Raw genomic sequence first — 27,429 nt, 5'->3', positions numbered from 1 at the left:
TTCCAACAGTGCTTCAATAAGTGAGACAGGTAATATTTTGGTGAGCAGACACTGATGATGGAGGTGAGAGACCAGCATGAGGAAAAGCCAATGCCACAATGACTAATATGAAGGAACAGCGAACAAATCAATTTGGTTAGAACAAAAGGGAGAGCAAAATAGAAAATAGGTCAGAATCAAACTGTAGTCTTAAATACAAGATGTAAAGGTTTGAGAATAGGGGAGATAGAAGTTTAAGGCTATACTTTCATAAAAGGAATCCTCCAACATTGAAAAGAATATCTTGGGGGTAGAAAGCCCCTGGGGAAAAGGAGATTTTTATTTATTTATTTTATTTTATTTTTTTATTACCAGAGTAGGCATGAAAAGAGGATCTGAATCAGACTGACCCTGGGAACAAAAAAAGAAGGAACAGCTGTGAGATGAGCAGAGGAAGAACACAGGGATGTGAGAGCTGATGGAATGTAGAAAAGAAAGAGTTATGACTCATATTTTAAGTCTGTACATCTAACAGAATAACGGTCAAGAAAAGAACTGTTCAGGGAGCCTGGATGGCTCAGTCGGTTAAGCATCTGACTCTTGATATTGGCTCAGGTCACCATCTCACAGTTCGTGAGTTTGAGCCCTGCACTGGGGCACTGTCAGCGCAGAGCCTTCTTGGGCTTCTCCCTCCCACCTCCATCAAAATAAATTAATTAAAAAATAATAATGTGGCAATACATAGTATTACATAAAAAAAATTAAAAAGAAAAAAAAGAAAGAAAAGAACTGTTCTACTATCTATCTTTTAGTATCTTAGTCTCCCTATCTGAATATTTAAGCACCTTCAAACATTTCATGCCTACCAGCAAAAATGGTTAGGTTGCATGTGAGTCTTAGTGAGAAGAGCTGCAGTCGTATCTCAACAGGATTCAGTCTTGTACTTGTGTTGCCTACACAGGCATTTCATCACATTTCGCTCATTCCTTCACCAGCTCCCTCCTGCTTTCCTGTCCTCATCAATGCCTATCACTATACAGCAACAGTGACTACAGCCACCACCTCCCTGCTGGAGTCACCAAACCTCACTGAGGTCAACTTTTCAACTGATAAGTAAACAATAAATAAACTACTTTACTAAGTATCATTTGCATGTGTTATGTCTTAATGCATTTATATCTTTATTTCACTATTTCCACTATAGTACCTGCTTGCAACAGTGAAGAAAAATTCAAATCTGTTGCATACAACATACAAAATTACCACACATGATTGAATTCATTAAACGTTAATAAAATAATTGGTATTTTAACTTTTTAAATATAGGTAGTTTGACTATCTTAGTAATATCTGGGGGAAATGGTTGGGTTTTTTAGATAGGCTGGGAAAGCATTATTTTCCCTATTTAAACTGATGGAGGGGCACCTAGGTGGCTCAGTTGGTTAAGCGTCTGACTTCGGCTCAGGTCATGATCTCACGGTTTGTGGGTTCGAGTCCTGCATCGGGCTCCGTGCTAACAGCTCAGAGCCTGAAGCCTGCTTCGGATTCTGTGTCTCCCTTTCTGTCTGCCCCTCCCCTGCTCATTCACTGTCTCTGTCTGTCTCTCAAAAATAAATAAATGTCAAAAAAAAAAAATTAAAAAAAAATTAAGTGCTGGAATATAGTCTTATCTGAAAATGTGCTATCCAATATATTTTCAGATACAGATTGCATCGGAGCAATAAAGGAATATGTATGGAGTAGAAAGGGAACTGGAGAGATAAGAGTTTGGCTTTAGATATACCAAGGAACAAGAATTTACCTTTCTCTTAGAAGTTAAGATGAGTATATTATCATGCTTAAGAACCATTTTTATTCCTGTGATCAGTTTATTCCTTTGTCCATTTTTCTACGTCTATTTTCTGTTTTTCTTAATTTGAAACTAAACCTTTGTCTGTAACCAGAGTTGTTTCATTCATACATATACGAACATGGAAAATTCATCTGAATATGTATCTCTTTCCCACTCCTTTTTGAAGTTTTTCTTTTGACTTTGTGTATAGTGATCACTGCCATGGTAATCTGTCTTTAATGTGGTCAAATAAGTTAATTTTCCTTTTTATGCCTTTTGAGTGTTAGTTCATACATAAAACCATCTTTTCTAGGGTTATAAAAATCTTGTTTCTTCTATTACTTTTATGGTTTCATTGCATACATTTAAATCTTTGCTCTATTAGTTTGAGGTATGGATGCAAAAATTTTTTCTAGATGGTTACTCATTTTTCCAAATGCTGGATAATACCAGATACTCAATAAGCCTACTCTTTCCTCATTTGTGGAAATATCACCTTCAGCATTTACATAGTATCTATATGTACTTGGTTCTATTTTGGACTTACTTCATTCCACTGACAGCTTTGAACCTTGTACTTGTCCCATACTTATATCTGCTAAGGCCGATTCTGCCTCCTAACTCTTCTTTCACAAAGATTTTCAGCATATTATTGTTTTCCATATGACTTTAGAATCACTTGTATAGTCTCAACTCTCCCCCTCCCTACAAAATATCTGACTGGCATTTCTTATTCGAATTTCATTAAGTTTATGGCTCAACTTTAGGTGCTCTCACATATTTATATTACAATGCTTTGAGTTTTCCTATCTGAAAGCATGGTATGCTCTTTCATTTATTTAGGTCTTTTATTTTGTCTCTTAGTAATGTTTTTACACACACACACACTCTCTTCTATTTAAGTTTATTCCTAGGTACTTCATATATTTTTCTTATTATTGTAAATGAAGTCTGGTTTATCTTTTTTTAAAAGATTTTATTAAAACATTTTTAAATGTAATCTCTACCCTCAATGTGGGGCTCGAACTCACGACCCTGAGATCAAAATCACATGCTCTACTGACTAAGCCAGCCAGTTTATCTTTTTTTTTTTTTTTTTTTTTTTTTTTTAAATTTTTTTTTTCAACGTTTTTATTTTTGGGACAGAGAGAGACAGAGCATGAACGGGGGAGGGGCAGAGAGAGAGGGAGACACAGAATCGGAAACAGGCTCCAGGCTCTGAGCCATCAGCCCAGAGCCTGATGCGGGGCTCGAACTCACAGAGCGCGAGATCGTGACCTGGCTGAAGTCGGACGCTTAACCGACTGCGCCACCCAGGCGCCCCCAGTTTATCTTTTAAACTACGGACAGTTCATCTATCTGAAGGTTACTAATTTCCCTTTATTAACTTTGTACCCTGGCATCCATAACAATTTCTCTCTTTTTTAAAGTGGGCTCCATGCCTAATGTGGGGTTTGAACTCACAACCCTGAGATCAAGAGTCACATGCTCCACTGACTGGGTCAGCCAGGAGCCCCATACCAATTTCTCTTTTTTTTTTTAAATTTGTTATGGCTTTTTAGCTGAGTGTTAGGCTTCTTTGCATACATTAACATACTTCTGCAAATAATGAAACCTTCAACTCATTTGCAGTTTTTGTATCTCTTATTTTTTCTCTTACCTAGTTGCTTTACTCAGTACCTCCAACAGAATAATGTCAAATAACAATGGGCAGTGTTATTTAAAAAAAAAAAAATTAAAGATTTTAAATGTTTCTATTTCTTCCTTGTTAAACATGATGATGCACCCCCCCCCCCCTTTTTTTTTTAAGTAGGTTCCAAGCCTAGCATGCAGCCCAATGCAGGGCTTGAAATGACAACCCTGAGATCAAGACCTGACCTGAGATCAAGACTCAGATGCTTAATCGATTGAGCCACCCAAGGTACCCCCATGATGATGACTTTTAGATTAAAAATGTGTCTAACTTAAGATCCATTTCAACTTTGAGAGATTTAAAAAAGTCAAGGATGGGTACTGAACCTATCAAATGAATATTAACTGTTATTGTATTACAAATTGTTTAAAAGAATGTTTTTGAAGTTAATTATGAAAAGAAAACTTACACTAGATTGTCTTCATTAAAGTCTGGTTGAAGATTCTCCAGAGGAAACAAAGACCTAAAATCAATTCCCATATTGAAAAACACAGCTGCTATATCAGATAATGATGGGATCCAGGGCCAAACTGGTGAATCACTGAAGGTATCTAGTTAATAGAAAAAAATATTTTATCCCAAATTCCAGGTTCACAGATGCACAGTCAGCATGTGAAACATGGATTATTACCATGATTTTACAGAAATGACATCTGGTAATGATATGTAAGCAATATAGTTTTTTAGAATGCTCATATAGGAATTATAGGTGTTTAAGTAAATGTGAAGGAAATGACACTTATGAAAGTATCTGAGAGTGATGATGAATAAATGGGTGTAACTCAGGAGGAAGTAACACATTTTGAAAAATCTGAAAATAACAATGGTAAAATATCAACTACTGCTAATACAGAAAGATTTTATCATCTTCAGTGCCCATATAGTCCCAATCCTCAAAACAAATGAAACACATAAATCATAATGCTTATTTCATTATAAGGGATCTCAAAGGTGAGAAAGCAATTGTCACATTTCTGTAGCGGATATTTTCAGTCTCCTCAGCGCATAATCAGCACAATACTTGTTTGCCAATAAGCCAGTTAAAGTAAATGGCTAAATAAATAAACAAACTTGCTATTTCCACTTACCCAGGACAGTAACCCATGAGTTGGTAGGTAAGTATTAGGTAAGGGTTGTCACCTCAAGATCTTATACCCTTTTTCTCAGTGCAACTAGAAAAATGCAGATACTCATTTTTGATTGGAGTTTCATTTCATTATTAAAGATTTTAGATCAAAAAAATTTTTTTATTCTATATTTCTGAATAATCTACATGTTTAGCGATATGAAAGACTGTGTACATAGCAACCAATAATTCACAATGCTAATCAGTAAATTTATATACTCACCATTTCTAATTGTTATTTCCATCAACGTGCTTAAAATCTGCACAGACACAATACAGTCTGTATGAACCGACATCATCTGCCAAAGTAGATAAAAGTATTAAGAAAGAAGAAAACGAGCATTTACTATTTGCCGTGCATATATAAAAGTATTTTATGTGCATTTCCTTTAATGTGGTATTTTATGTGCATTTCATTTGAATACTTTACAATAGTTTTATGAAGTGGTCATACATCATTACATACAAGCAGACAGGCTCAGAGAAATTAAAATACTTTACCCAAAGTAATACATGAGGAGCTGGAATTTAAATCCAGGTCTGATTCTAAAATCAGGGCCCCTTCAATTCAAACATGCTGATTGTTTAATCATCAAGGAAAAGGCTGATTGATAGTTGATCTAATCAGATCATAAACTAGCAAAAGTATTTGAAAAGATACATGTAAATTAATATACCAATATACTTTTTAAAAGATGTTCAATATCATTAGTAATCGAAGCAATGCAAAGAGAAATGACAAGCTATCATTAGCATGTCAAGAGAAGCTTGACTTTGAGATTGTTAAAGATCCAGAATATTGATAATACCCAGTATTCACAGGGTACTAGGAAAGAGGTAGTATGCTTAGTGTAAGTATAATTTGGTAAAATTTAAAAAGGAATTTGGTAATATTTAAGCAAGGTTATTGTCTTTATACTTTGATCTAGTTAGCCTTTTTACATACAGAATTTATATGCAGAGGCATATAATTTAACTTTACAAGACCATTTTTTGGGAACAAAATCTCAAGTTTCAAAAATTTTTAAAGAATCATGTGACATATTGAAAGTGATTTTATCTTTTTAATGTTTACTTATTTTAAGAGAGAGAGAGAGCGAGTGTGAGAACATGTAAGAAGGGGAGGAGCAGAGGGAGAGAGGGAGAGAGAATCCCAAGCAGGCTCCACGCTGTCAGGGCAGAGCCTGATCGGAGACTCGAGCTCCCGAACCAGAGATGATGACCTGAGCCAAAATCAAGAGTTGGATGCTTAACCAACTGAACCACCCACGTACCCCTGAAAGTAATTTTAAAGTGGTTTTGTAGGGGAAAACATTCCTCTTTCCCTTTTGTTTTGTAGCCATAAATTATGATTACAGTAAATTTAAATCTAACACATAAGGGAGAATAACTCAAACTCTGGTTTCAATCAGGCATATCTGTGTTACTGTATGTTAGTATTTGTGTCATTTGTGTGTTTCTACCATTTTCAAAATCAACCTGAGTCAAAAAGTCGGTTATCATGTTTGTGTTATGTTTTGCCACTAGTTTGGAAGGCATGTTTGGAAACAGGACAAGTTTTAGATAACAATCTTTTTCGGGGGGTAATGAATTCTAAGGTGGGCAACACAATACTAGGAGATAATTAAATAAATGTGTAAAGAGGTGTATATAACAATCTAATGTCTATCAATTGAGACTGGGTTAAATAAATCAGCATAACACTACAACAGAATACTATAAAGCCCTTGAAAAGGATGACAACATACCTATACTGATGTGAAAATAATTTATCTGCAATAAAAAAATCGTAAGGCGGAACACATTCTGTTGATACTATCATACAGCAATCTATGTACACACAGAGAACAATCTAGAAAACACTAAAATGTAGCAGTCCCTGGAAATTGGGGAGGCTAATGTCTTTTAAATAATAACAAGCCTTTAAAAAAAAATCTTAATTTTACTTGAACTTTTCAAAATTAAGCGTGAATCCCTTTGGAAAAGCTTTTAAAAAGTAGTAAAGTGTCTTTCTAGTTTTACACACTTAGGATAAAATCAGGAAAATGCGAACATTTTAATTACCCTTTAACAATTAAATTCACAAACTGTTAGTACCATAGATTTCATTCTTTTTTATGGCTGAATAATATTCCGTTGTGTGTGTATGTGTGCGCTGCATGTACATCTTCATCCACTCATCTATTGATGGACGCTTGGGCTGCTTCTGTAATTCGGCTATTATAAATAATGCTGCAATAAACGTAAGAATGTATATATCCTTTTGAGTTAGTGTTTTCGTATTCTTTGGGCAAAAAGATTAAAAAAAAAAATGCTAGAACCATAGCATTAAAATAAATTCTGATACACTTTCTAAAAAAGAAAAAATAGTTTTAAGTTGGTATGCTCCATCCATCATGAAAAATGGACTTGGAATTGAAAAAGAGAGATGAGACAGTGTTTTACATAGAAAAAGTAATTAATGAATGATTGTTATAGTTTTCAAATAATAAATACGAAGAGTATAAAAACTGCTTACATGAAGATATGCTTTAACGTTATCATCAGGGTTTTAGAGGCTATAATGAGGAGGGCACCGGGGTGGCTCTGTCAGTTGAACATCGGACTCTTGATTTCAGCTCAGGTTGTGATCTCATGGGTCATGAGTTCGAGCCCCACATTGGGATCTGCGCTGGTAGTGTGGAGCCTGCTGTGATCCTCTCTCTCTGCCCCTCTCCCATTCATGCTCTCTCTCTCTCTCTCTCTCTCATAAACATTTAAAAAAAGGATATGAGGACCCACATCAACAAGATAAAAATAAACACAGATAAATGTAAAATTTTACTTGTAAGTTTAAGAAAAGATACGTTACATAATTAGAGAATAACAAAGCTCTGGCATGACTGCAGATGAAATTTTTAACTATAGTATAAAATAGTATAAAATAAAATATAAAAAATATATAAAAACATATATATTTATACATATTTACGTATATATAATATAAAATATACGTAAAGTATAAATATAGCATAAAACAAAAATATGTCGGTGGGTAGATGGGAAAGAGTCTCACTGGAGACTGCTGTTAAGACCTTATCTGGGAGCAAAGTGTCTGACTTCAGCTCAGGTCATGATCTCACGGTTCGTGAGATCGAGCCCCACATTGGGCTCTGTACTGACAGCTCAGAGCCTGGAGCCTGCTTCAGATTCTGGGTCTTCTCTCTCTCTGCCCCTCCCCCACCTGCACTCTGTCTATCTCTCTTTCAAAAATAAACATTAAAAAAAAAAAAAAAAAGACCTTATCTGGAGCGTATGTGCATTTATGGGGGACACATTTTTAGGAGCTAAAGGTCATTCAGAAAGATGATCAGTAAAGAGACTAGAAATTTGGTGACTGGAGAAAGTTTAGTGTTGGGGAGAGATGAGGGTCATGATAGCTATTTTAAAATGAACGAAGGACTGTTAGATGAAACGTATTCTGGAGAGCTCTTGAAAAGATAATTAGTACCACTATATAAAAACCACGGGGAGGCAAATTTTGATTTAATTAGGACTGTTTAAAAAATTTTTTTTTTTACCGGGGTCCAAGTAGGAAGCTCCTCACTGCGGGAAGTAACACTCCTGCCTCATGGTCCGCACCACTTATTCTCTCTGCCTAGAATGCCCTTTTCCCACACAGTGGCGTGACTCATTCCAGCACCTTCTTCTCAGATCTTTATTCAGATGTCACCTTATCAGTAAGGCACTCATTATCAACTATCTTACACATACATTTAAAAAAGCAAACTTTCCCATCTTGATACTTCTCTGTATCTACTCTAGCCTACTACTTCTTCATAGCACTTACCACGTGACATGATAGATCTCTAAATATGCACACCACATACACATTTACTACCTGTATCCTCTATAGTACTAGAATGTGGCTCTCAGGGGATCAGAAATGTACGTTTTCTCATTGCTGTTCTCTCCAGCACCTGGGACTCAAAAATGCCAGCTATATGAAAAAAAATGAAAAAAAGGCTACACTGGAGTATCTAGGTTCTCATCATTCTTTGAGATGTTATCTTCAATCCCAGAATAAACTCCTTATGCTTCTCTCACTTCTCACTTCACACACAATAATCATATTTTTTTGTTACAGTTACCATGCAGATAATATAAAAGTTTAGATAATTACTTTTTATAAAATTAAAAAAAAAATTTTAAGTTTATTTATTTATTCTGAGAGAGACAGAGACAGTGTGAGTGGGGGAGGGGCAAAGAGAGAAGGAGAGAGAGAATGCCAAGCAGGCTCCGCGCGATCAGTGCAGAGCCCTATGCAGGGCTCGAACCCATGAAACTGTGAGATTATGACCTGAGCTGAAACCAAGAGTCAAACGCTTACTGACTGAGCCACCCAGGCACCCCAAAATTTAGATAATTATTTTTTTTAATGTTTACTTACTTTTGACAGAGACAGAGAGAGACAGAGCATGAGTAGGGGAGGGGCAGAGAGAGAGGGAGACACAGAATCTGAAGCAGACTCCAGGCTCCAACCTGTCAGCACAGAGCCTGATGCAGGGCTCGAACTCCGGACTGTGAGATCATGACCTGAGCTAAAGTCAGATACTCAAGCAACTGAGCCACCCAGGCGCCCCAAATTTATATAATTACTTAAGTAGACTTAAGAATTAAACATGAATGGGGAAGAGAAACATTTGGTTGGAGATATTTATATACAAATGGGGAAATATTAGAAAACAAGTAAAATCCTAAAAATATCTATGCACTAATCTCCATAAAAATGGGACAAAAAAAGATTTTTAAAAACCCCACAAAGCTCCCACCCCCAAAACAGATAATGTAAGAATTAGAACTCTTCTAAAACTAAGTGTAATAGGGGTGGCCAGGTGGCTCAGTCGGTTAAGCGTCTGACTTTTTAGCTCACGTCACAATCTCCTGGTTCGTGGGTTTGAGCCCCATGTCAGGCTCTGTGCTCATAGCTCAGAGCCTGAAGCCTGCTTCGAATTCTATGTCTCCCTCTCTCCCTGCGCCTCCCCCACTTGCGCTGTCTTTCTCTGTCTCAAAAATAAACATTAAAAAAGAAAAAAAAGCCTAACTATAATAATGACTTACCAGTGTGATGAAATGTCTTAGGCACAACTAACATTACGGACTATTCTGCACACTATTGGCATTAGCATTTCCTTTATAATCTACCTACACTGACTCTTTTTGCCTCATTTTAACCCACTGAAATCATGGGTTTGATATGCTAATTTTTTCTCTAGTAATGTGCAAATGTGGTATTTTGCTTGCTTTTGACTAGGAAATGCAACAGGAGACAACTATACTCCCCAAACGTTCTCTTACCCGAAACAGCCACTTTAACACAGGTATAGGACACTGGACATAGTGATAAGCAGAGGTAAGGAAGCCTTGTGTTGTCAAAAAAATTTGATCTGTTTTTCCTGATCTGAAAAAACAAAATGAAATTAATGACTGTTACTTTCACAGTAAGAAACTTCTACCACCATCACATCTGACATTATAGGGAAACGAGCAAGCACACCATCCTCAGTCCATGGAGGTGGACTCTACCCCAATATGGATGGGTTACTCATAAAGGAAATTCAAGTGATAGCCTAAAGCTGATCCAGTCTGTTGGCCTACCTCCAGATTTGTGTGGTGGACAAATCTACACTAGCTGGCAGTGTTGAGAAAGTATCTATCAAGCTTAGCGCATCATCTGCTTTTGCCAGCTTGGGTTTGTACTTCCAAAACCTCACCACCGGAATTAATGTGATCTCTCTGGATCTGAGATTTCATGCACTGAGAGAAATTAGACCAGTTTGGGCATTGTGGTACAGACTGGTAGCTGCCCATCCCAATACCTATTCTTGCCTTTCCTCCTGGCAACTGAACACTGATTTTTATCTAGGTACACGTGCTGCCTGAAACAAAAATAATTTCCCAGTCTTCCTTATTAATTAGGTGTGGCCATGTTGACTAAGTTCTACCTAACTAGCCATAAGTAGAAATGTGTGGGATTTCTGGGAATTTGAATGTAAAGACTGGAACACCAGTAGCACTTGAGGCAACCAGGTGCTAAGGATGGTGGAAAAGAAAGATTATATGGTGAAACACCAGTCCAGGACTTCCTACCTCTGAACTTCTCTCACATAAGAAAGGAATGTACTTCTTGTTTAAAGCCCCTGCTATTTTGACAGCCGCTGTTATTCTATGCTAATCTTAATCCCAACTAATCTTTATTAGTTAGGCGTGTAATATGCCAAGAGACCATCTTACACTGATTCCATAATTAATAAAACACAAAAAACAATAGTAATGAGGATTAGGAAACTGAATAGGTTATCACAGAAATTAATCTTTTAGGAGATTATGCCAGTTAGAACTCCTTTAAGGAAAACTTTTATATGGGAAAAAGTAAAATGTTTTTCTATTTTTCTACTTACTTAAGAATAAGCTTTTCTACAGCGCTCTGTCCTATAAAGCCAGAGTCTCTTAAATCCAAGGTATACTGATTGAAAATTTTTCCGGAATTGAGGAAATTAAATATTTCTTCACCTGGGTGATGATCAGGAATAGCATCAATTGTAACTGAAAATTTCTTTAGAAATTCCCTGGAATAAAAAAAAATTCTTGAATACCAGACAGTTACACTGTATATGGTTTTGTATTTAAAGGTTGGGTACAAAGAAAACTTTTCTTAGGAACAATGTTAATTCCAGATAAGAAGACTAGCATGAGAACATGTGTTTTGTTCCTCCCACTTTTCGCTAGTAGTTAGTCCAAAACCAGTAAATGGGTCTGTGTGAAAAGAAACCATAACCAGGAGAAAAGACAAAAATGCAACTTGGCCTTAACATCTATCCTTCAAACTCATCATGGATGGATTAGAAAACCATCACAGATTACTAAGTAAATAACCCATCAAAGGTCCATTTATTTCACACAAAATTAAAAAAATGTAAGCTTTAAACAGAGTATACATTATGAAAAATGTTATACCTGTGCTCTTCTAAGAGGCCATCCTCATCATCATCTGTACTGTCTTGATCTCCAATTCTGATGGGGGATTTAATACCTCGGCCCTGCCTTATGTCTTCCTGTAGTTGCTTCTGCAGTTCATCTAGCCTGAGAATTGAAAGAATGTTATAGTAAATGGTTTACCCTAATAATAATCTTTAGTTTATGCCTAAAAGCAGCACCAAAAGAGAAAACACAACCTGACCATGTTAATCAGGCTTTCTAGCAGCATCATTGTCATCTTCACTAGCATCACAATAGCTAACACTGAGCACTTACTACGTGACAGGCATGTACTAAGGACTTTACGTATTAATTCTTTTCACCCTCACAACAACCCCATGTAGTTAGTTTATTATTACCCATTTTATACATGAGGAAACAGACTTTAGGAAAGCTAATTTGCTCAAGCTCACAATGCAAGGAGCTGGGATTCAAAGCCAGAGAATCTAGCTCTGCAGTCCTTGCTTATACTGCTTGCCAGGAATAAGTTATTTTAATCAAGGTCCTTACTCCCAGCTCCCGTCCCACAGTAGATGAGTATAAGACAATAGTAAACGAGCAGTAAATATAATGCTCTATCAACACAGGAAAGAATCAATCATCACATCAAACTAGCATCTTTGCCTCTGGTCTGTACAACGTTCAATTTAAATAAACCACTTCAGATCTGACATCACAAATCACATGAATTCATGAAAATGTTTAAAAGAATTTTATAATAGAGATAATTTCTCTAACTAAATGTAGAAAAGGGAACACTTCTGACCTACTAATTGTAATTCCTATGGTTAGCTAACTTGTTTATCAAGTTTGGGACACATCTATACCCACTTCAAGTTAGCTGAGCTTTTAGTGAAGTTCTCTGGGGTAGTTTTGAGGATATTCCTTAAATAAGGAATATATTTTTCCCCTCATTAGCAAAATCAGTTTGCAACTAGTGACGTGAATTTTATTAGGGCCATTATGATCCTCAACTTTTTGGTTTCTGTGTGTGTATGTGTGTGTGAGAGAGAGGGAGAGAGGTACAGTGACAGAGAGAGAAAGAGAGAGACACACAATTCTACACTTCTTCCTTAAGAGCAACTTGATGTGGAAATACCATGTCTGGCCATGCTGGTTTCAAAATTTGGACTAGGTGAACATATGAATATTTTAAAAAGTTCTACCTATGCAAACAAAAAACCCCCAAACCACTCAATTAAAAAATGAGTAAAGGATCGGAATAAACATTTCTCCAAAGAAGCTATACAAATGGCTGATAAGGACATGAAAAGATTCTCAACATCATTAGTTATTAGGAATGTGAAAATCAAAACTATAATGAGGAACCACTTCATCCTCATTCGGATAGCTATTACCAAAAAACCAAAAAATATCAAGTCTTGCTGAGGATGTAGAAAAACTGGAACCTTGGGCACTGCTGGTGGGAATGTAAAATGGTGCAGCCACTGTGGAAAACAGTATGGCAATTCATCAAAAAATTATGTATAGAATCACTGTATGATCCAGCAATTCTACTTTTGGGTATATACACAAAAGAATTGAGTAGGGACTTGAAGAGATATTTCTACATCATGTTCACAGCAGCAAGACGTCCAACAGCCAAAAAATAGAAGCAATTCAAGTGTCCATCAAAGGATGAATGGATAAATAAAATGTGGTATATACACACAACAGAATATTATTCAACCTGAAAAAGGAAGGAAATTGATACATGCTACAACACAGATAAACCCTGAAGACTCTATGCGAAGCGAAATAAGCCAGTTGAAATGGACAAATACTGTATTATCTCATTTATCCGAGGTACCCAGAGTAGTTAGTTTCATACAGACAGAAAGCAGAATGGTAGTTGCCAAGGGCTGGGAGAAGAGGAAGATGGGGAGTTATTATTTAATGGGTATGGAATTTCCATTAGGGAAGATGAAAAAAAAAGTTCTGGAGGTGGATGGTGGTGATGGTTGCACAACAATGTGAATGTACTTAATGCCACTGAACTGCTCATCTCAAAATGATTAGAATGGTAACTGAAGTTATCTATATTTTATCACAATAAAAAAAAAATGCACAAAAAATTCTCCCCATACTTTTGATCAAGAATTTCAGCTACTAGTTAGATTCTAGTTGTGGTAAGTGGAAAGGAATTTGTATTATTACTGAATGCAGTAAACCATAAAAACCTGAGCTTTTCACTCAGCCTGTGAACAAGAATACTTTATTTCTAACACAATTGACTGCAAAACTGCGGTAATAGTACTAGCACAAAATGCGAATTTCTCATGATTTTTTAAGGTAAACTGAAAGCCAGCCACACAAATAAGGAGAACATTAAATTTAGCAAGGTAGTCACGGTGCTAACTAACCTTTGAGTGTCTTCCATCTCTTTCACTAGACGTTCTAAAGTATTTGTGTATGTTCCACTATGAACATTTTCCTAAAACAGAAGAAAATTTAAGGATACTTCATAACATATCTTAGAAGAACTGGGATGTTTTAAGTTATTCAGAGTACTAAAGAATATTTTCTCTTTTAATAACCTAGGCCAGGAGGATACCTTTCTTAGAGAATTTTCACCATCATGCTTTAAATCTATTATTTTGTACTGCAGGCAATCTGATTTTACCATTTATTAGGAAAGGCACTACTTACAAAACCCTGCCAGCCTTAGGAACTGACTGCAAACACCCAAGGGCTCCATGGCTACCCTGTCTTTATTTTTAAATTCTATTTTAGTGGAATCAAACTACCAATTTTTAGGTGTTACCATGGAACATTAACACCTTCCCCACCAAATTTTACAGACATACTAGAATTTAATGCAGCTTATCCCCAAGATAGAATGAAGCACTTTATAAATAAAATTGCACACCACAATTAACAACATTTCTACACTCTACCTTCATTTACAGCAGTGGTCTCCAAAGCAGGGGGTGTGCAAGGTGATCCATTGGGGTGCAGGAAGAAAATAATAGAACTTCTATTTATATGGAACTTCTATAGAAACTCCAGTAGAACTTAGTCTATAGTAACTTCTACATAACTTCTAAAGGAAAATACTTTTCTCTTCTTCCTTTTAAATTCTGTTTTTGTATATATTTTAGCAAGTACACAGTAGTATAGTGGTACATGTATATAATCTATACGTATACATATATATTGGAGTACATGCTTAAAATTTTTTTTTTTTACTAATAGAAGCGTGTATGATCTAAAAAGTTTGGAGACCACTGATTTACAGTAATAAAACTAAAGATATGGGAAACCCATTACAACCAAACAAGAACTATACCAGTTTCAGTCCAATTATGAATCACAACAAATACTAAATTTTAAAATAAGTTCTAACCATTTATCCCTCTACTAATCAATCTTTCCCTCTTCAAGTAAAGATAAATGTCACAGAACGACTTACTGTATAGTCTGATGACTGAGATCTAAGCCCCTTGGAAAGAGCAGGAGGCTTTCCTGTAGTTGTGGGAGTCTGATTGAAGTTCAAAGCCATTATTTCTTCCAGTGATTTTAATGTTTCCTCTTCCTCATCACTGTCTAGGTTGTAACCTAAACTTTCTTCATCACTATCAAAATCACCCCTTAGTTTTCTTTTCAGTGCACTGCTACCTGCATTGGAATTTCCTGAACTCTCTTTATCTGAAGGGGCTTTATCTGAAGGTGCTGTAGGGCTTGGGATACATGGCACAACTTCCAAAGCAGCTGGGGGAGACTTTGTAGGAGTGCCATATTCTGAATGCAAAGATCCCCCAGAAATTTTCCCTGAAGATACATTAGAATCAGCTTTATCAGTCTTTGCTTTGTGTTCCTTGTGTTTGGAGGACTCTGTAGAATGCCCAGAACATTCTTTAGATGAGGAACGCTCTTTTTCTTTTTTAGGAACTGGAAGAGTGCAATTTTTAGCATTTAATGGTACCCGAGAGGAACCAGCACTTGGAACATGGGAAAGTAAAGGTAGAAGTTTTGTCTCCTTTGATGCCACAGAGCTAGCAGGTTTATTTTTCTGAAGGCTGCTAGCTTTTTTATCGGCAGACTTTTCCTGAGGTAAAGATAAGTGGGGTTTCTGCATCTTAGTCTCTTTGGTACTTGCCACACGGATTTGGTCACTATTCCTGGAAGAATGGTGGCCAGAATTTGAAGGTGCCAAGCCTCCAGAGGAGCGATCAACTTCTTCACTGGGTTCCTTGGATATATCTTCCAAGCGCAATACATCCCCAGGTGTCTTCAGTGCAATATGTTTTATAAATTTCTCTCTCTGATGTGATCCGTCAGGACGCTTCTCAAGGAAGGACTCTTTTACTTTTGGCATTATAGATTCTCTTGTGCTTTTCAGATCTGAGTCCACAGAGTTCCTTTTTCTTTTGTCAGGGAATTTATTCTGCTTAGACCCTGCTAAAATTTAATTTTTGCCAGATTAGTGAAAAGTATATTTTCCTATCTTAGTAAAGTTTATTCAGTGAGTGTTTAGAACACTCCAACAAAAAGCTTAAATTCTAAAAGTTTAGGCTGAGATCATTTAACACATGTAGGATAAGGAAAAAGAGTTCATACTACCAATTATTTTATTAATAATAAATACTGGTGTCTTAAGAAATTTAAAGCTAATGACAATGCTCATTTTCATTCCAAAGCTATTAAAAGTTTATCACCCAAACAAAATTTAAGGTGCTACTCCCCAAACACAAAAATTGCTTATCTGTATCATGGAAAGGATTGGAAAGGCACTTTCTCTCAAAGTTCAGATATTCTTTCTTAGACCAAGGACTATCTGCTTCCAGAAATGAAATACTTCTACATCTAAATTTATAGTACCTTAAAACATGTATACAATCACTAGTTGAAAGCAGACAAATTTTAATTTCTCAATTAAAAAAATCCACCCAAGTTTCTCTTGCCAGTGTTTAATTTTTCCTGTGCATCCTTCTAGTCTTCAGCTGAGTTATGAGTTGTGGATGAATTCTGGAAAATGACTCCCAGAATCTCAGAGTCTGACTTTAACTCGAAACAGGGTCTTTACAGGGGTAATCAAGTTAAAATGAGGTCATTTGGGTGGGTCCTAATGCAGTCATAACTGGTGTCCTTAGATAAAAGGGAAATTTGCAATCTTTTTTTTTTTTTACATTATCATGCCATGAATTCATAGGGAATGGATTGCAGCACCTCAAGCTCCTTTCCATTGGTTCTCACAAAGACGTGCTTTTCTGGGCGGAGCAGGGAGGCGTTTTAGTTGAACCCAAGTACCTTTCTCTTTGGGTTCCTTCAAAAGGCAAAATTTGGACATGGAGACACACTTGAAGAGGGAAGATGATGTGAAAACACACAGGGAAAAGATGCCATGTGATAGGAGTGCTGCATCTACAAGTCAAGGAATGCCAAGAATTGTAGGCAAACACCAGAAGCTAGAAAAGGCAAGGAAGGATTCTCTCCTAGACTGGTTAGAGCACGGCCCTGCTAATAATCTTAATTTTGGATTTCTAGCTTCTAGGACCATGAGAAAATAAATTTCTGTTGTTTTAAGCCACCTAGATTTAGGAGTTTCATCCAGAAGACCTTTAGTAAAGCATATCTATTCGAGTTAACCAAGTTTAAAAAATTTCTCATTGTATTTAAAAGTGTGACGTATAGGTTCATAGGATTGAGCCCTGTGTCGGGCCCTGCACTGACAGTGCGGAGCCTGCTTGGGATTCTCTCTAACCTTTGCAGTTGCCCCCACCCCCAAATAAATAAATAAATAAATAAATAAATAAATAAAGTGTCATTAATTAAAACCCATTATTCATTAAATATTACTATTTACATAATCAGTATTCCCCAAATCAAGTTTCTCTCTTGAGAGAATATGGGTAGATGTCCTCAAATCATCAACAGTTTAAGAAAATAAAATAATTCAAGAGTTAAAAGCAATTATTTGGGTAATTTAATACATAATCTGAAAAATTCAATTTATAAACATGAAAAATCAATTAATAAACAAATGCTGCTATCTCCATTTTTCTCCAGATATTTCCTATTACCTGAAAAAACCATCCTATGCCCACTCAGTTTACTGGGTTAACTGTCATATAAAAAAGAACAGGAGTCCCTTAGAGTATAGGATTAGAAATCACATAACCAAGAAAAAGAAGATTTGGGGTGGATTTACACTGATAATATTTTAAGTTTGAGGTTACAAAAAAGATACCTACAGAACCGCCAGTATGAATTCAGTTCCATTCTCCTAGAGAAATCAATTTATATACAGCTAGAAATGAGGAGAAATTCCTGCTTTGCTCAAGAACTGAAGACCTGACCAGGAGGAGAGAGAAACTGTTTTTGGGCAAAGTTTAGGAAAAAGCAGCTTATTAAGAGCTCTGACACCTAGAATTAGAGGACGTTGAACTGGTACCGTAGGTAGGCTCCCCTTCTGCAAGTTCTCTAGGGCAGTGGGTTACCTGCATGATTCTTTTTGCACTGCTTGTACAAACTGTAGACTGTTTAAGCACATTTCAAATATCTGTTAATATATATATATAAAATAGACAGGGATTGAGTTTGTAAATACAAAAAAAGTAAAAACCCAAATGTTCATTAATAGAAGATAGGTCATTAATAAATTATAGAATAAGCAAGGGATGTTAGAATAAGTTGGACCTCAGAATGCAGCACAAGGACAGGACTCTGCAAGACCCCAGGGCTAAATGCCTTTAGCAATATTTCTGACATCTTTTAACTTGTGTGTGATTAATAAAGGTGTGATTATATATATCACCCTCACAACTAAGAAGTATAATAGCAGTAGCATTCTTCATGTTATCTAGAGTGAAAAAGCCCTTTATGTCCTTTCTATTCTGTTGATGGTCAAATGCAGTATAAATGTGTATTTATTAAGAATGCAATTCCATAAGGGGCACCAGGGTGGCTCAGTTGGTTAAGCATCCAACTTTGGCTCAGGTCATGATCTCATGGTTCATGAGTTTGAGCCCTGCACCGGATTCCACGCTGACAGTGCGGAGCCGGCTTGGGATTCTCTCTCTCTCCCCCTCTTTCAAAAATAAATAAATAAACTTAAAAAAATAACACATTTTTAAAAAGTATAAAACCATAATTAATGATTATGAAACATGCAAAGATATTAGAGATAAAAATATAAGTGAAGGCAACCATCTTAAATCTGCCTGTGACAATATGCAGAAAACATCTTTTTCAAGCACTGTTCAAAAACTTCAGTATGTGGGTTTGTATAAATGAAACTACTGCAGGCAACACTGATGAAATTTGCAACCATGAACTGAAGAGAATTTTTATCTTAGTCATTATCAGAGAGAAAAAAAGCTGAAGAGCTTGGTGGCAACACCACCACCAGCAGCCCCTTATGTTGGCAGAGCAAACCTAAAAATATTTTGTTCTTCTAATCACCTCAGTGCAAAGTGATCATTTATTACAAATGTGTAATACCGTGAGTACAGGAATAATCTCATTGCTAAGAAATTATTGTTCTTGTACTTCATAATGCCAAAATTCAATGAAATTTGATCACTAAAACCAACAATAATGTAAAAATTAAATAAAAAATTGGGGCGCCTGGGTGGCTCAGTTGGTTGAGCGTCCGACTTCGGCTCAGGTCATGATCTCTCAGTTCGTGAGTTCGAGCCCCGCGTTGGGCTCTGCGCTGACAGCTCAGAGCCTGGAGCCTGCTTCAGATTCTGTGTCCCCCCTCTCTCTCCGCCCCACACCTGCTTGTGCTCTCTCTCTCTGCCTTTCAAAAATGAATAAACATAAAAAATTTTTTTTAAATTAAATAAAAACTTTAAGAACCACATAAAACTTCAAATTTATTCCTGTATTCTAGAAGCTCCTTCTATGATGGTAAACTATGGTTTCGGATTTTAAAATTTTTTTTTTTTTTCAACGTTTATTTATTTTTGGGACAGAGAGAGACAGAGCATGAACGGGGGAGGGGCAGAGAGAGAGGGAGACACAGAATCGGAAACAGGCTCCAGGCTCTGAGCCATCAGCCCAGAGCCCGACGCGGGGCTCGAACTCACGGACCGTGAGATCGTGACCTGGCCGAAGTCGGACGCTTAACCGACTGCGCCACCCAGGCGCCCCCGGTTTCGGATTTTAACACCTGAGATCACCTGGTCAAAATGCAATGTACCTCTAGAATATATAAAAAACAGAATTTTACATGAGGGGCATCTGGGTGGCTCCATCAGTTAAGCACCTGACTCTTGATTTCAGCTCAGGTCATGATCTCATGGTTGTGAGATCGGGCCCTGTATTGGGCTCTTCGCTGACAGCCTGGAGCCTGCTTGGGATTCTCTCTCTCCCTCTCTCTGCCACTCCCCTGCTTGTGCTCTCTCTCAAAATAAATACACTTAAAAAAAAACAAAACTAAGAGTTTTACATGAAACCTGAAGAACAAGGAGTCACAACTGTCTCTCTGTACCTGTTTTTTCATTTCTAAAAGTATCTTAAAAAGATGTGAAGATCAAACAAGTTAAAAGCACATAGAAGAGGGCATGGCACACAGTAAGTGCTCAGTAAACCTTGGCTATTATCATCATGTCCATTGTATCTTACTGAGTGTAGAAATCTGTAAAATCCATTTTTCAAAGTTTGTAATCATGGCAGAAAAAAATCTGATACACTAGACTATTAATGGTTGTTATTTCTAAGGGCCTTTCATTTTCTGTTATAAATTTCTGCAAGTGTTTGAATTTTATACTGTTCTATTTTCTAGCTTAAAAAAAGGTAAAGATACTTTAGGAATTACTGAATTAACACTAGCTGTTTGTTATTATGTTATTTGCTCAGCCAACAGATACTAGAAGTATAAACCAGTTATCATACAGGTGTCCTTGAAATTTGATATTAAAAAGGTATCTTAGTATTTGAAATATTAGGATAACACTGTTTTGGATCATGATAGCAGTTTCAACTTTATACAAAGCATCTATAATACCAAGACCTCAGATAGTCCATAATTCCAATAATGTAAGATTATGCTGCTTGATGTAGGCAAGATTCAGCAGAACACTGAATACCAAAATGAGAAACATGTTGCTAGGAACTCTTAAAAGAGGCAAAAAAGTCAAGACAAACCATGGGCTACACAAACTAAATTCAAGGACTATTCCTTTTCAATGTAATTTTACCAAACTCTTAACTAATCTGAGACATTCAATTCACCTCTAGGAAGCCAACTGTGCATTTAAACAAATTTGTTTTTAAAAAGTGCCACTGACGTACAATTTTATTTAAAAATTAATAGGGGCGCCTGGGTGGCGCAGTCGGTTAAGCGTCCGACTTCAGCCAGGTCACAATCTCGCAGTCTGTGAGTTCGAGCCCCGCATCGGGCTCTGGGCTGATGGCTCAGAGCCTGGAGCCTGTTTCCGATTCTGTATCTCCCTCTCTCTCTGCCCCTCCCCCGTTCATGCTCTGTCTCTCTGTCCCAAAAATAAATAAACGTTGGGAAAAAAAAAAATAAATAAATAAATAAAAATTAATAAATTAATTTTGATTCTACCTGAAGCAGGTTCCCATGAATCAGAAGAGGCTCTTTTCCTTGAGAAATGTCCATTTTCCTTTTAGCAAAATGAGAAAAAATTAATTAGGAACTGGGGCCAGTAAAGAATATGAACTTTTCTTCCTAACATCTAAACACAGATTTCTAGACCAAATAAAGCAAGCACTTCATTTGGAGGTAAACTCAAACTTTTACAGTAAGATATTTTAAACTCTTAAAGTTTTACAAAAACGAAGGGCCTTTATATCATAAAAAGGTAAAAATGCCATAAAAAATAAAGCCAGTTTTCAAAATACAAATTTAGGGATTTTTATTAATTCAAGATTAGTATTAGAGCACTATACCGTTATTTTGATAAACAGTAAGCCTAATCTTTGCCAATTAAACAGATACAACTTACTCTTCAATATTTCAAGTGCTGATGCACCACCAAACACTGAAATCTCAGGATGGAGCAAATGTTACAAACCTCCACTGATTGTTAGCAAATCTCCCTGGTAAAGACCCCAAACTCCTTGCAAACAAACCCTGGAGTTTACAAATGCATTTTCAAGCAATATATAAGGCAACAATCTCCATTCACTCTTAAAGTGTCATAGTTTGGTTTACTTTTGGTCTATCTGGTTTTAAAATCTCATAGCATCTTACCAACACTGCCTTTTCTTGGTATCTGATCTTCCTTTATTCCATCTGTACATAGAGAGGCTCTGTGAAACAGAGGTATTTATCTTTCTAAGGGAGAGGGTCACCTTTTATGCTAATCTAAAGTTGGTCTATTTTCAAGGGAATACGATGAAGTTAAGATCTATCTGGATAGCTTTCTAAGTGTTATCATCTAAGTTGTCTAAGACAACTTAGGACTTCTAAGGAATCTATATTCCTTAGGACTTCTATATAATCTAAATCAGTGATTCTCAAAACTTTAAAGTACATCAGAAGCACCCAGAAGGCCTGGTAACTGCAGATTGCTGGACTCTTAGCTCCAATTTCTGGTTGAGTCTAGGGTTAAGCCTGAGAATTTGCATTTCTAAATTCCCAGGTGATGCTGATATTAGTCCGGGGACCACATTTTGAGAACCTCTGTTCTAAACCATTTCCTACTATTTTAGATTTTCTATTCCTCAAATATTTCCTTTCAGCACAGCCTCACTTAAAAATGACTATACTTGCCTAAAAAAAGAATGCTTACTTCCTTGATTAAGAAAGATTTTTTGTTCCCAGTCTGAAAAAATTAAAGGCAAGAAATACCGCTTTACTGAGTCCTACGGACAGTTGGGAGGAAACCTAATGTAATTAGCTTTTAAACAAGCCGTGTATCAGTATTTCCTGAACAAAAGCTACCAATGTAATGTTAAAAAATATTAAATATGTGAAATGCTTTTAGATTTAGTGTTCTAAATATAATAAAGCAGCAACCAAGCTAATTCAGTAATTACTACACATACCAGGTTTGAAAGATTACTCTTTCCAGGTGTGACATCATTCTGTTTACTTTGTTCCTGCCTTGGTTTACATTTTCTTTCTATACTAGAGGATTTTAAGGAAAGATTGCTTGCTTTTGAGAAGGAATTTTCTGAGTTGATTCTCTGCTCCATTTGCTCCCTCCTCAACTTCTTTAGTTCTCTTTCTCTGCAGTAAGAAGCTAATGACAACTGGAACTTAGCCCCCAAAGGACTTTCTCCTGGGTGGTGCCTGGATAGGCTGCTCCTGCTGCTAAGACTTCTAGAGCTGTTCTTGAAGATGTCAGCTTCTGTCACTGTGGCCTGCTTTTTGGAATCTGCACTGGTCTTGTCTCGATCTCTATCATTCTTCTCCCTGCTATTTTCATGAATGAACAGTGACTTCCTTCTCTCTGGAGATCGATGTTTTTTCTTCAGTGTCTTCATCTCCTTTGACAAGCAATATGGAGGAACATAGACTTTTGTAACTGCCTTTGGATATTTGGTGGCTATTGACACACAAGGTCGACGTGACTCATGTATACCACGATCTTTATGGTGCTCTTTAACACCTTTCATGAAAGCCTCTAAAATAGTGCTCTTTTCTGATGGCATCCTTTTGGGTTTGGATTTTTTGGGTGAGGATAGTTTCCTTTCAAACTGTTCTGTCCCAGTGATGGAGAATCCACTTCCTCCATATTTGATGTCTGATTTTTGTGGAGAATCCAACATATGTCTGTCTAAACGGCCAATTAAAACACAAATTGCATGTTATTAAAAGTAACACAATCTATTACGTTTTGTATATTTATTTAAGTTAATATTTAAATACTAAACTATAACAAAAACTTTCAAATCAATATTTAGATGATGATACACATTTTATGGGGGGGGGTGGGGATTAAGACATGGCTTATTATTTAATAACCTTACTTTCATAAAGCTCCCTTTTGCTACATCTTGTAAGCTCACTATGGCTCCGTTTATAAAATGTTATTAGAGGATCAAAATAGTATGCATTATGAATATTATTGACTGGAATATTTTAAATGTAAGCATAAGAGCAAAAAGTTTCTTCATGATGCTTAGAACTGGTTTATCTTTGTAAAAAACACTGCATCTTCATATTTTCAATTTGAACATTAGGTTTAATCAAATAAGAGCTTTTAGAGAAATTTAAAAATTGAATCTATCTCCCTCCTCAAAAGATCCTGCAAAAAATGCATTAATAGCATACATACCTTGTTTTGAAGCTGGTTTGAAGAAATCTATAATTGACTGCTTCCTGAAAATAAAAGCATAACTAATATGGTATCACATAAGTAAATATTAAAACCTCAATAATTCAGATTAAGGGGAGAATACTAGTTGGTTTACAGGATATAGATTTGATTTCACTACCTGGTTTAATCAAGTTCTGACAATGGCAGGAATGCTTTGCTAAGCTGGTTATAATAAACTGAAAATATAACTTGCATTTCCTGTAGGAGTAAATTTATGAAAGCACAACTGAGGTTTATATAATCTATAGTACCAAAATAAGATTGGAGTATGGATCCAGTATGGAATTGGTAGTGTCCTTCCTAGGACTGACAAGCTTACTGCTACACGGTAGAATAAATGATTTTGAGGGGATCTGATCCTATTGCTTGGTATCTCCGGTGTCTGGTACAAAATAACGCTCAATAGATGTTTTCCAAACGAATAATGGAGATTATAAAAACAGACTAAAACCTAAACAGACTCAAAACCAGAGTAAATGGTAGAATGGCAATATTGGTGATTTGGTCCATCTGGGGAGGCAGCTGAGTTGAAGGGCATGCTGGCCCAAAGGCAAAAAGGATTAAGTACCAAGCTTATACTATCCTCTTTTGTACTACAGTAAGATGTTAATCTAAGTAACAGCAAAAATTAGAATGAGTCTTCAGGACTAAACAGTGTTTCAAATCTTATTTTTTATCTAGGAATTCTTAAGGCATTTACAAAAATAACACACTGCCTGGAGAAAACACGAAACAGAGAAAAGGAAGAAAGTTAACAATTACAAAAACCGAATTGTTTTAAGGATTTCTGCACTTTACAGTAAAACAAAGTGAATCACATTACCGGAATTTGTACTCCGATTTATATTTCTAGAGTTATTTGTCAGCGGCACAAAAAGGAACGTCATACGTAGAGCAAAAAGTTAACTTCCTGCCAAAATCCTACTAAAATGTATTCATTTTACTGAAAGAGAAGCAGTATATGACCAGTTTCCCTAAACATTTATCCACTATGAGGTGGGAATACTCAGAGAAAACTTGAACAATCCAAGTCCCTTGGACACTTTACAGGTCACATTAAAGGAGCCACATCCATCTATAATGGTTTACTGAGAGTCCACATGTTTGTGAGATAGATGTTGGTAGAAAGGCTAACTGGTTATGAAATGAATAGGAGTGACAGACTAAGGAAGAATTTATGCATTTGTTTGCATATAATAAATTATACCAGGCAAATTGGCTCCAATGGAGAATACAGTTAGAAATGCTAGAGGTTCTGCAAAGGAGGAAAGGAGATGATGTTCTCAGTTACTGGGGGAGGAGAGAGACAGGAAAGGATTAAGCGGCAGCTAATTCAAGACTATACTAAATATGCCTTTACATTAATTACTAAATGACGTTCTATCTCTTCCCAAAATATGAGATCCCAGGCTCCTTTTTGATTAATACACCAGAGAGAAAAATGGTTTTGGGTAAAACGTACAAGAAATCTGTAAAATAATCATGAATGTAACTTTCAAGTAGGAACAGTTGCCTAATTTCATAAGCACAGAAATACCCATTAGTTATTTATAACTAGCTTTAAAAAATTGTAACAGCTCACAAGCCCTTATCTGAAACTTTTGGGGTCAAATGTATTTTTGAATTTTTAATTTACTGGATTTTAGAAAGGGGGTAACTTAGATGCATTATGTAAAGTCCCCACCGGGTGTGACACTGCACCCCCAAAGCGAAAGCGTCAATATTTCTCCGGCATATAAATACACTTAATGAGATAATGACCATATACAGCTTTCCATTAGTTCTAGTCAGGTTTGGCTGCCAAGTAAGATGTGGTGCCAAACTTACTGACAACTTTTGATTTTCATAGCACTCCGGCTTTCATAATTGAGATAAGGGATTGTAGACCTGTAGCACAATATTAGAAGATAAAATTACTGTTAAATTTAAGTTACAAGCTTTTTAAAACTTAAAATAAAAAAGACAGTACCAAGTGCGTAGAGAATTTAAACATATTTTATTGTCAGAGGATGTCATTTGATAAAATTCCCCATCTCATTACATAGCTCCCACAAAATCTTCACAAGGTACCTAGCCTCTTGGAGAAGCGTAGTTACTGAAGGAAAAAACATCACATTCCCGATCGGCACATTCCTTTTAAGTATGAATGATCGTGTATACTGGGCTATAAAGTAATTCGTGGAAGGGTTTCCCTCGTCCATCGTACATAATTTCACCCACGATTTAGAAAAGATTTATACTGTTAAGCTACTACGATCAGAACTGACAACGTACAGAATAACCCACCTAAATATGCACTAAGCAGTTAGGGCCCCGGGTCCACCATCGTAAAGGACAAAAATCACGTTCCACCTAAGGCTGGCTCTCCGTAGCCATCCTGGCTACGGTCACTGAACAGAGACCTGCATTCCAACTACAGAAAAGGAAACTCGAAGTCCCAGAAGGCCCCGCGCGGAGGCGGGGCAGGGGTTTGCCAGGCCGCAAAACGCCGAGGCCCGAAGCTCGCGGAGGATGGCGGGAACTGAAAGAGCGGGCGTCCGCAGTCCTCCCTCATACCCTTGCCCCCGCGACCCGGCCCCTTCTCCAGCCCTCTGCACGGTACCTGTCCCCAGGACTCTTTGTTCTCTTTCCCGCTGCAGCAGGGGCGGTACTACCGGGTCTCAGATGGCAGCGCGGGGGCGACGACCCCGGGGCTGGGGATGAGGGGAAACCTGGCCTAGCGGGCATGCAGCGCCTTGTCATGTCGGCGCCGCTGGCGACGGCGGCATGAGCTGTGGCTGGAGAAGTTGGGTGCGTGGTTGCCGTCTTGCTGCTGGGACTCGGGGAGGCTGTCGGAGCAGAGTTGGGCGGCACCCCCTTCTCTCTTCATGGCGGTTCTCTCTCTTCGGAAGTGACTCCTGTGTGAGCGGGAAGGAACCTCAGGACCGACAGGGGGCGGGTCTTACTGGAAGGGTCGCGTTCTGACTGGCTGGCACGGCGGTCACTCCGGTAGTGGCGCAATGGAAAGCCGCAGCCTCTCAGGAGAAGGCGGGGTTTCGAGGAGGGGGAGGGGTAAGAAAACTGCCCCCCCCCCCCCCCGTCACGTGCGCGGTTGGTGGGGAGGGCACCGTCGCATCCGGGCCGCGTCGGCCTTGGCAGGCACGCGGGGGCGGGTTGGCGCGGGCCGCTGCAGGCGCTGCGGCAGGCAGCTGGTCGAGGGCGAGGGACGAGGTTTGCAGAAGCAAACCTGAGCCCGGCAGCTGCCCTCAGTGAGGATGGTCAACAGTTGGCCTTCCTGTGTCTTTCAGTTGTGCCGCAGAAATCCCCAGCTGTTCGTTACATCGTCTCTTTCACATGTTAGGTCAGAGTGCCCAAGTGCTGTCACCATTTCCTTGGTTAATCTGCACAGCCCAATTTGAAGACTTGTCCAGTCTGTGAGAGTTCTTGTTAAGGGCTGTGGTGGATGCTTTTTCTCCTTTTTTTCAGAAAGAAAGAAAAACAACCCCAGCGAAATAAAGGCCGTGTTTATTCCACAGAAGCATTTTGTTTCTCAGCTGTTGAAACG

The 27,429-nt window shown here is 37.4% G+C and overlaps 1 protein-coding gene across 5 annotated transcripts in view; it reads right to left on the bottom strand.

Annotated features, from left to right (window-relative positions):
- SLF2 (SMC5-SMC6 complex localization factor 2) overlaps window positions 1-26,791 on the bottom strand; it is a 48,918-nt gene extending 22,127 nt beyond the window's left edge. For 2 of the 5 annotated variants that reach the window (XR_006701653.1, XM_045438604.1), the window contains exons 1-11: window positions 26,488-26,791; window positions 23,844-23,887; window positions 22,609-23,342; window positions 21,164-21,221; window positions 15,059-16,047; window positions 14,010-14,080; window positions 11,626-11,751; window positions 11,070-11,237; window positions 9,967-10,069; window positions 4,853-4,928; window positions 3,913-4,054 (exon numbers count right to left, since the gene is read on the bottom strand). Coding sequence is in view for 4 of the 5 variants with exons in the window: in XM_045438604.1 (XP_045294560.1) it covers window positions 3,913-4,054; window positions 4,853-4,928; window positions 9,967-10,069; window positions 11,070-11,237; window positions 11,626-11,751; window positions 14,010-14,080; window positions 15,059-16,047; window positions 21,164-21,221; window positions 22,609-23,342; window positions 23,844-23,887; window positions 26,488-26,627 (2,651 nt within the window). In the remaining variant the exon portion in view is untranslated. Of the gene's footprint in view, window positions 1-3,912; window positions 4,055-4,852; window positions 4,929-9,966; window positions 10,070-11,069; window positions 11,238-11,625; window positions 11,752-14,009; window positions 14,081-14,543; window positions 14,985-15,058; window positions 16,048-21,163; window positions 21,222-22,608; window positions 23,343-23,843; window positions 23,888-26,171; window positions 26,425-26,487 lie in introns of those variants that run through there. The other 3 variants (XM_045438605.1, XM_045438606.1, XM_045438607.1) reach the window with 3 other exon arrangements.
- Window positions 26,792-27,429: the final 638 nt, after the last annotated feature.

This window comes from Leopardus geoffroyi, chromosome D2 (genome assembly GCF_018350155.1).
Source record: "Leopardus geoffroyi isolate Oge1 chromosome D2, O.geoffroyi_Oge1_pat1.0, whole genome shotgun sequence".
NCBI lineage: Eukaryota > Metazoa > Chordata > Mammalia > Carnivora > Felidae > Leopardus > Leopardus geoffroyi.
This window is presented reverse-complemented; position numbering and strand designations above follow the sequence as displayed.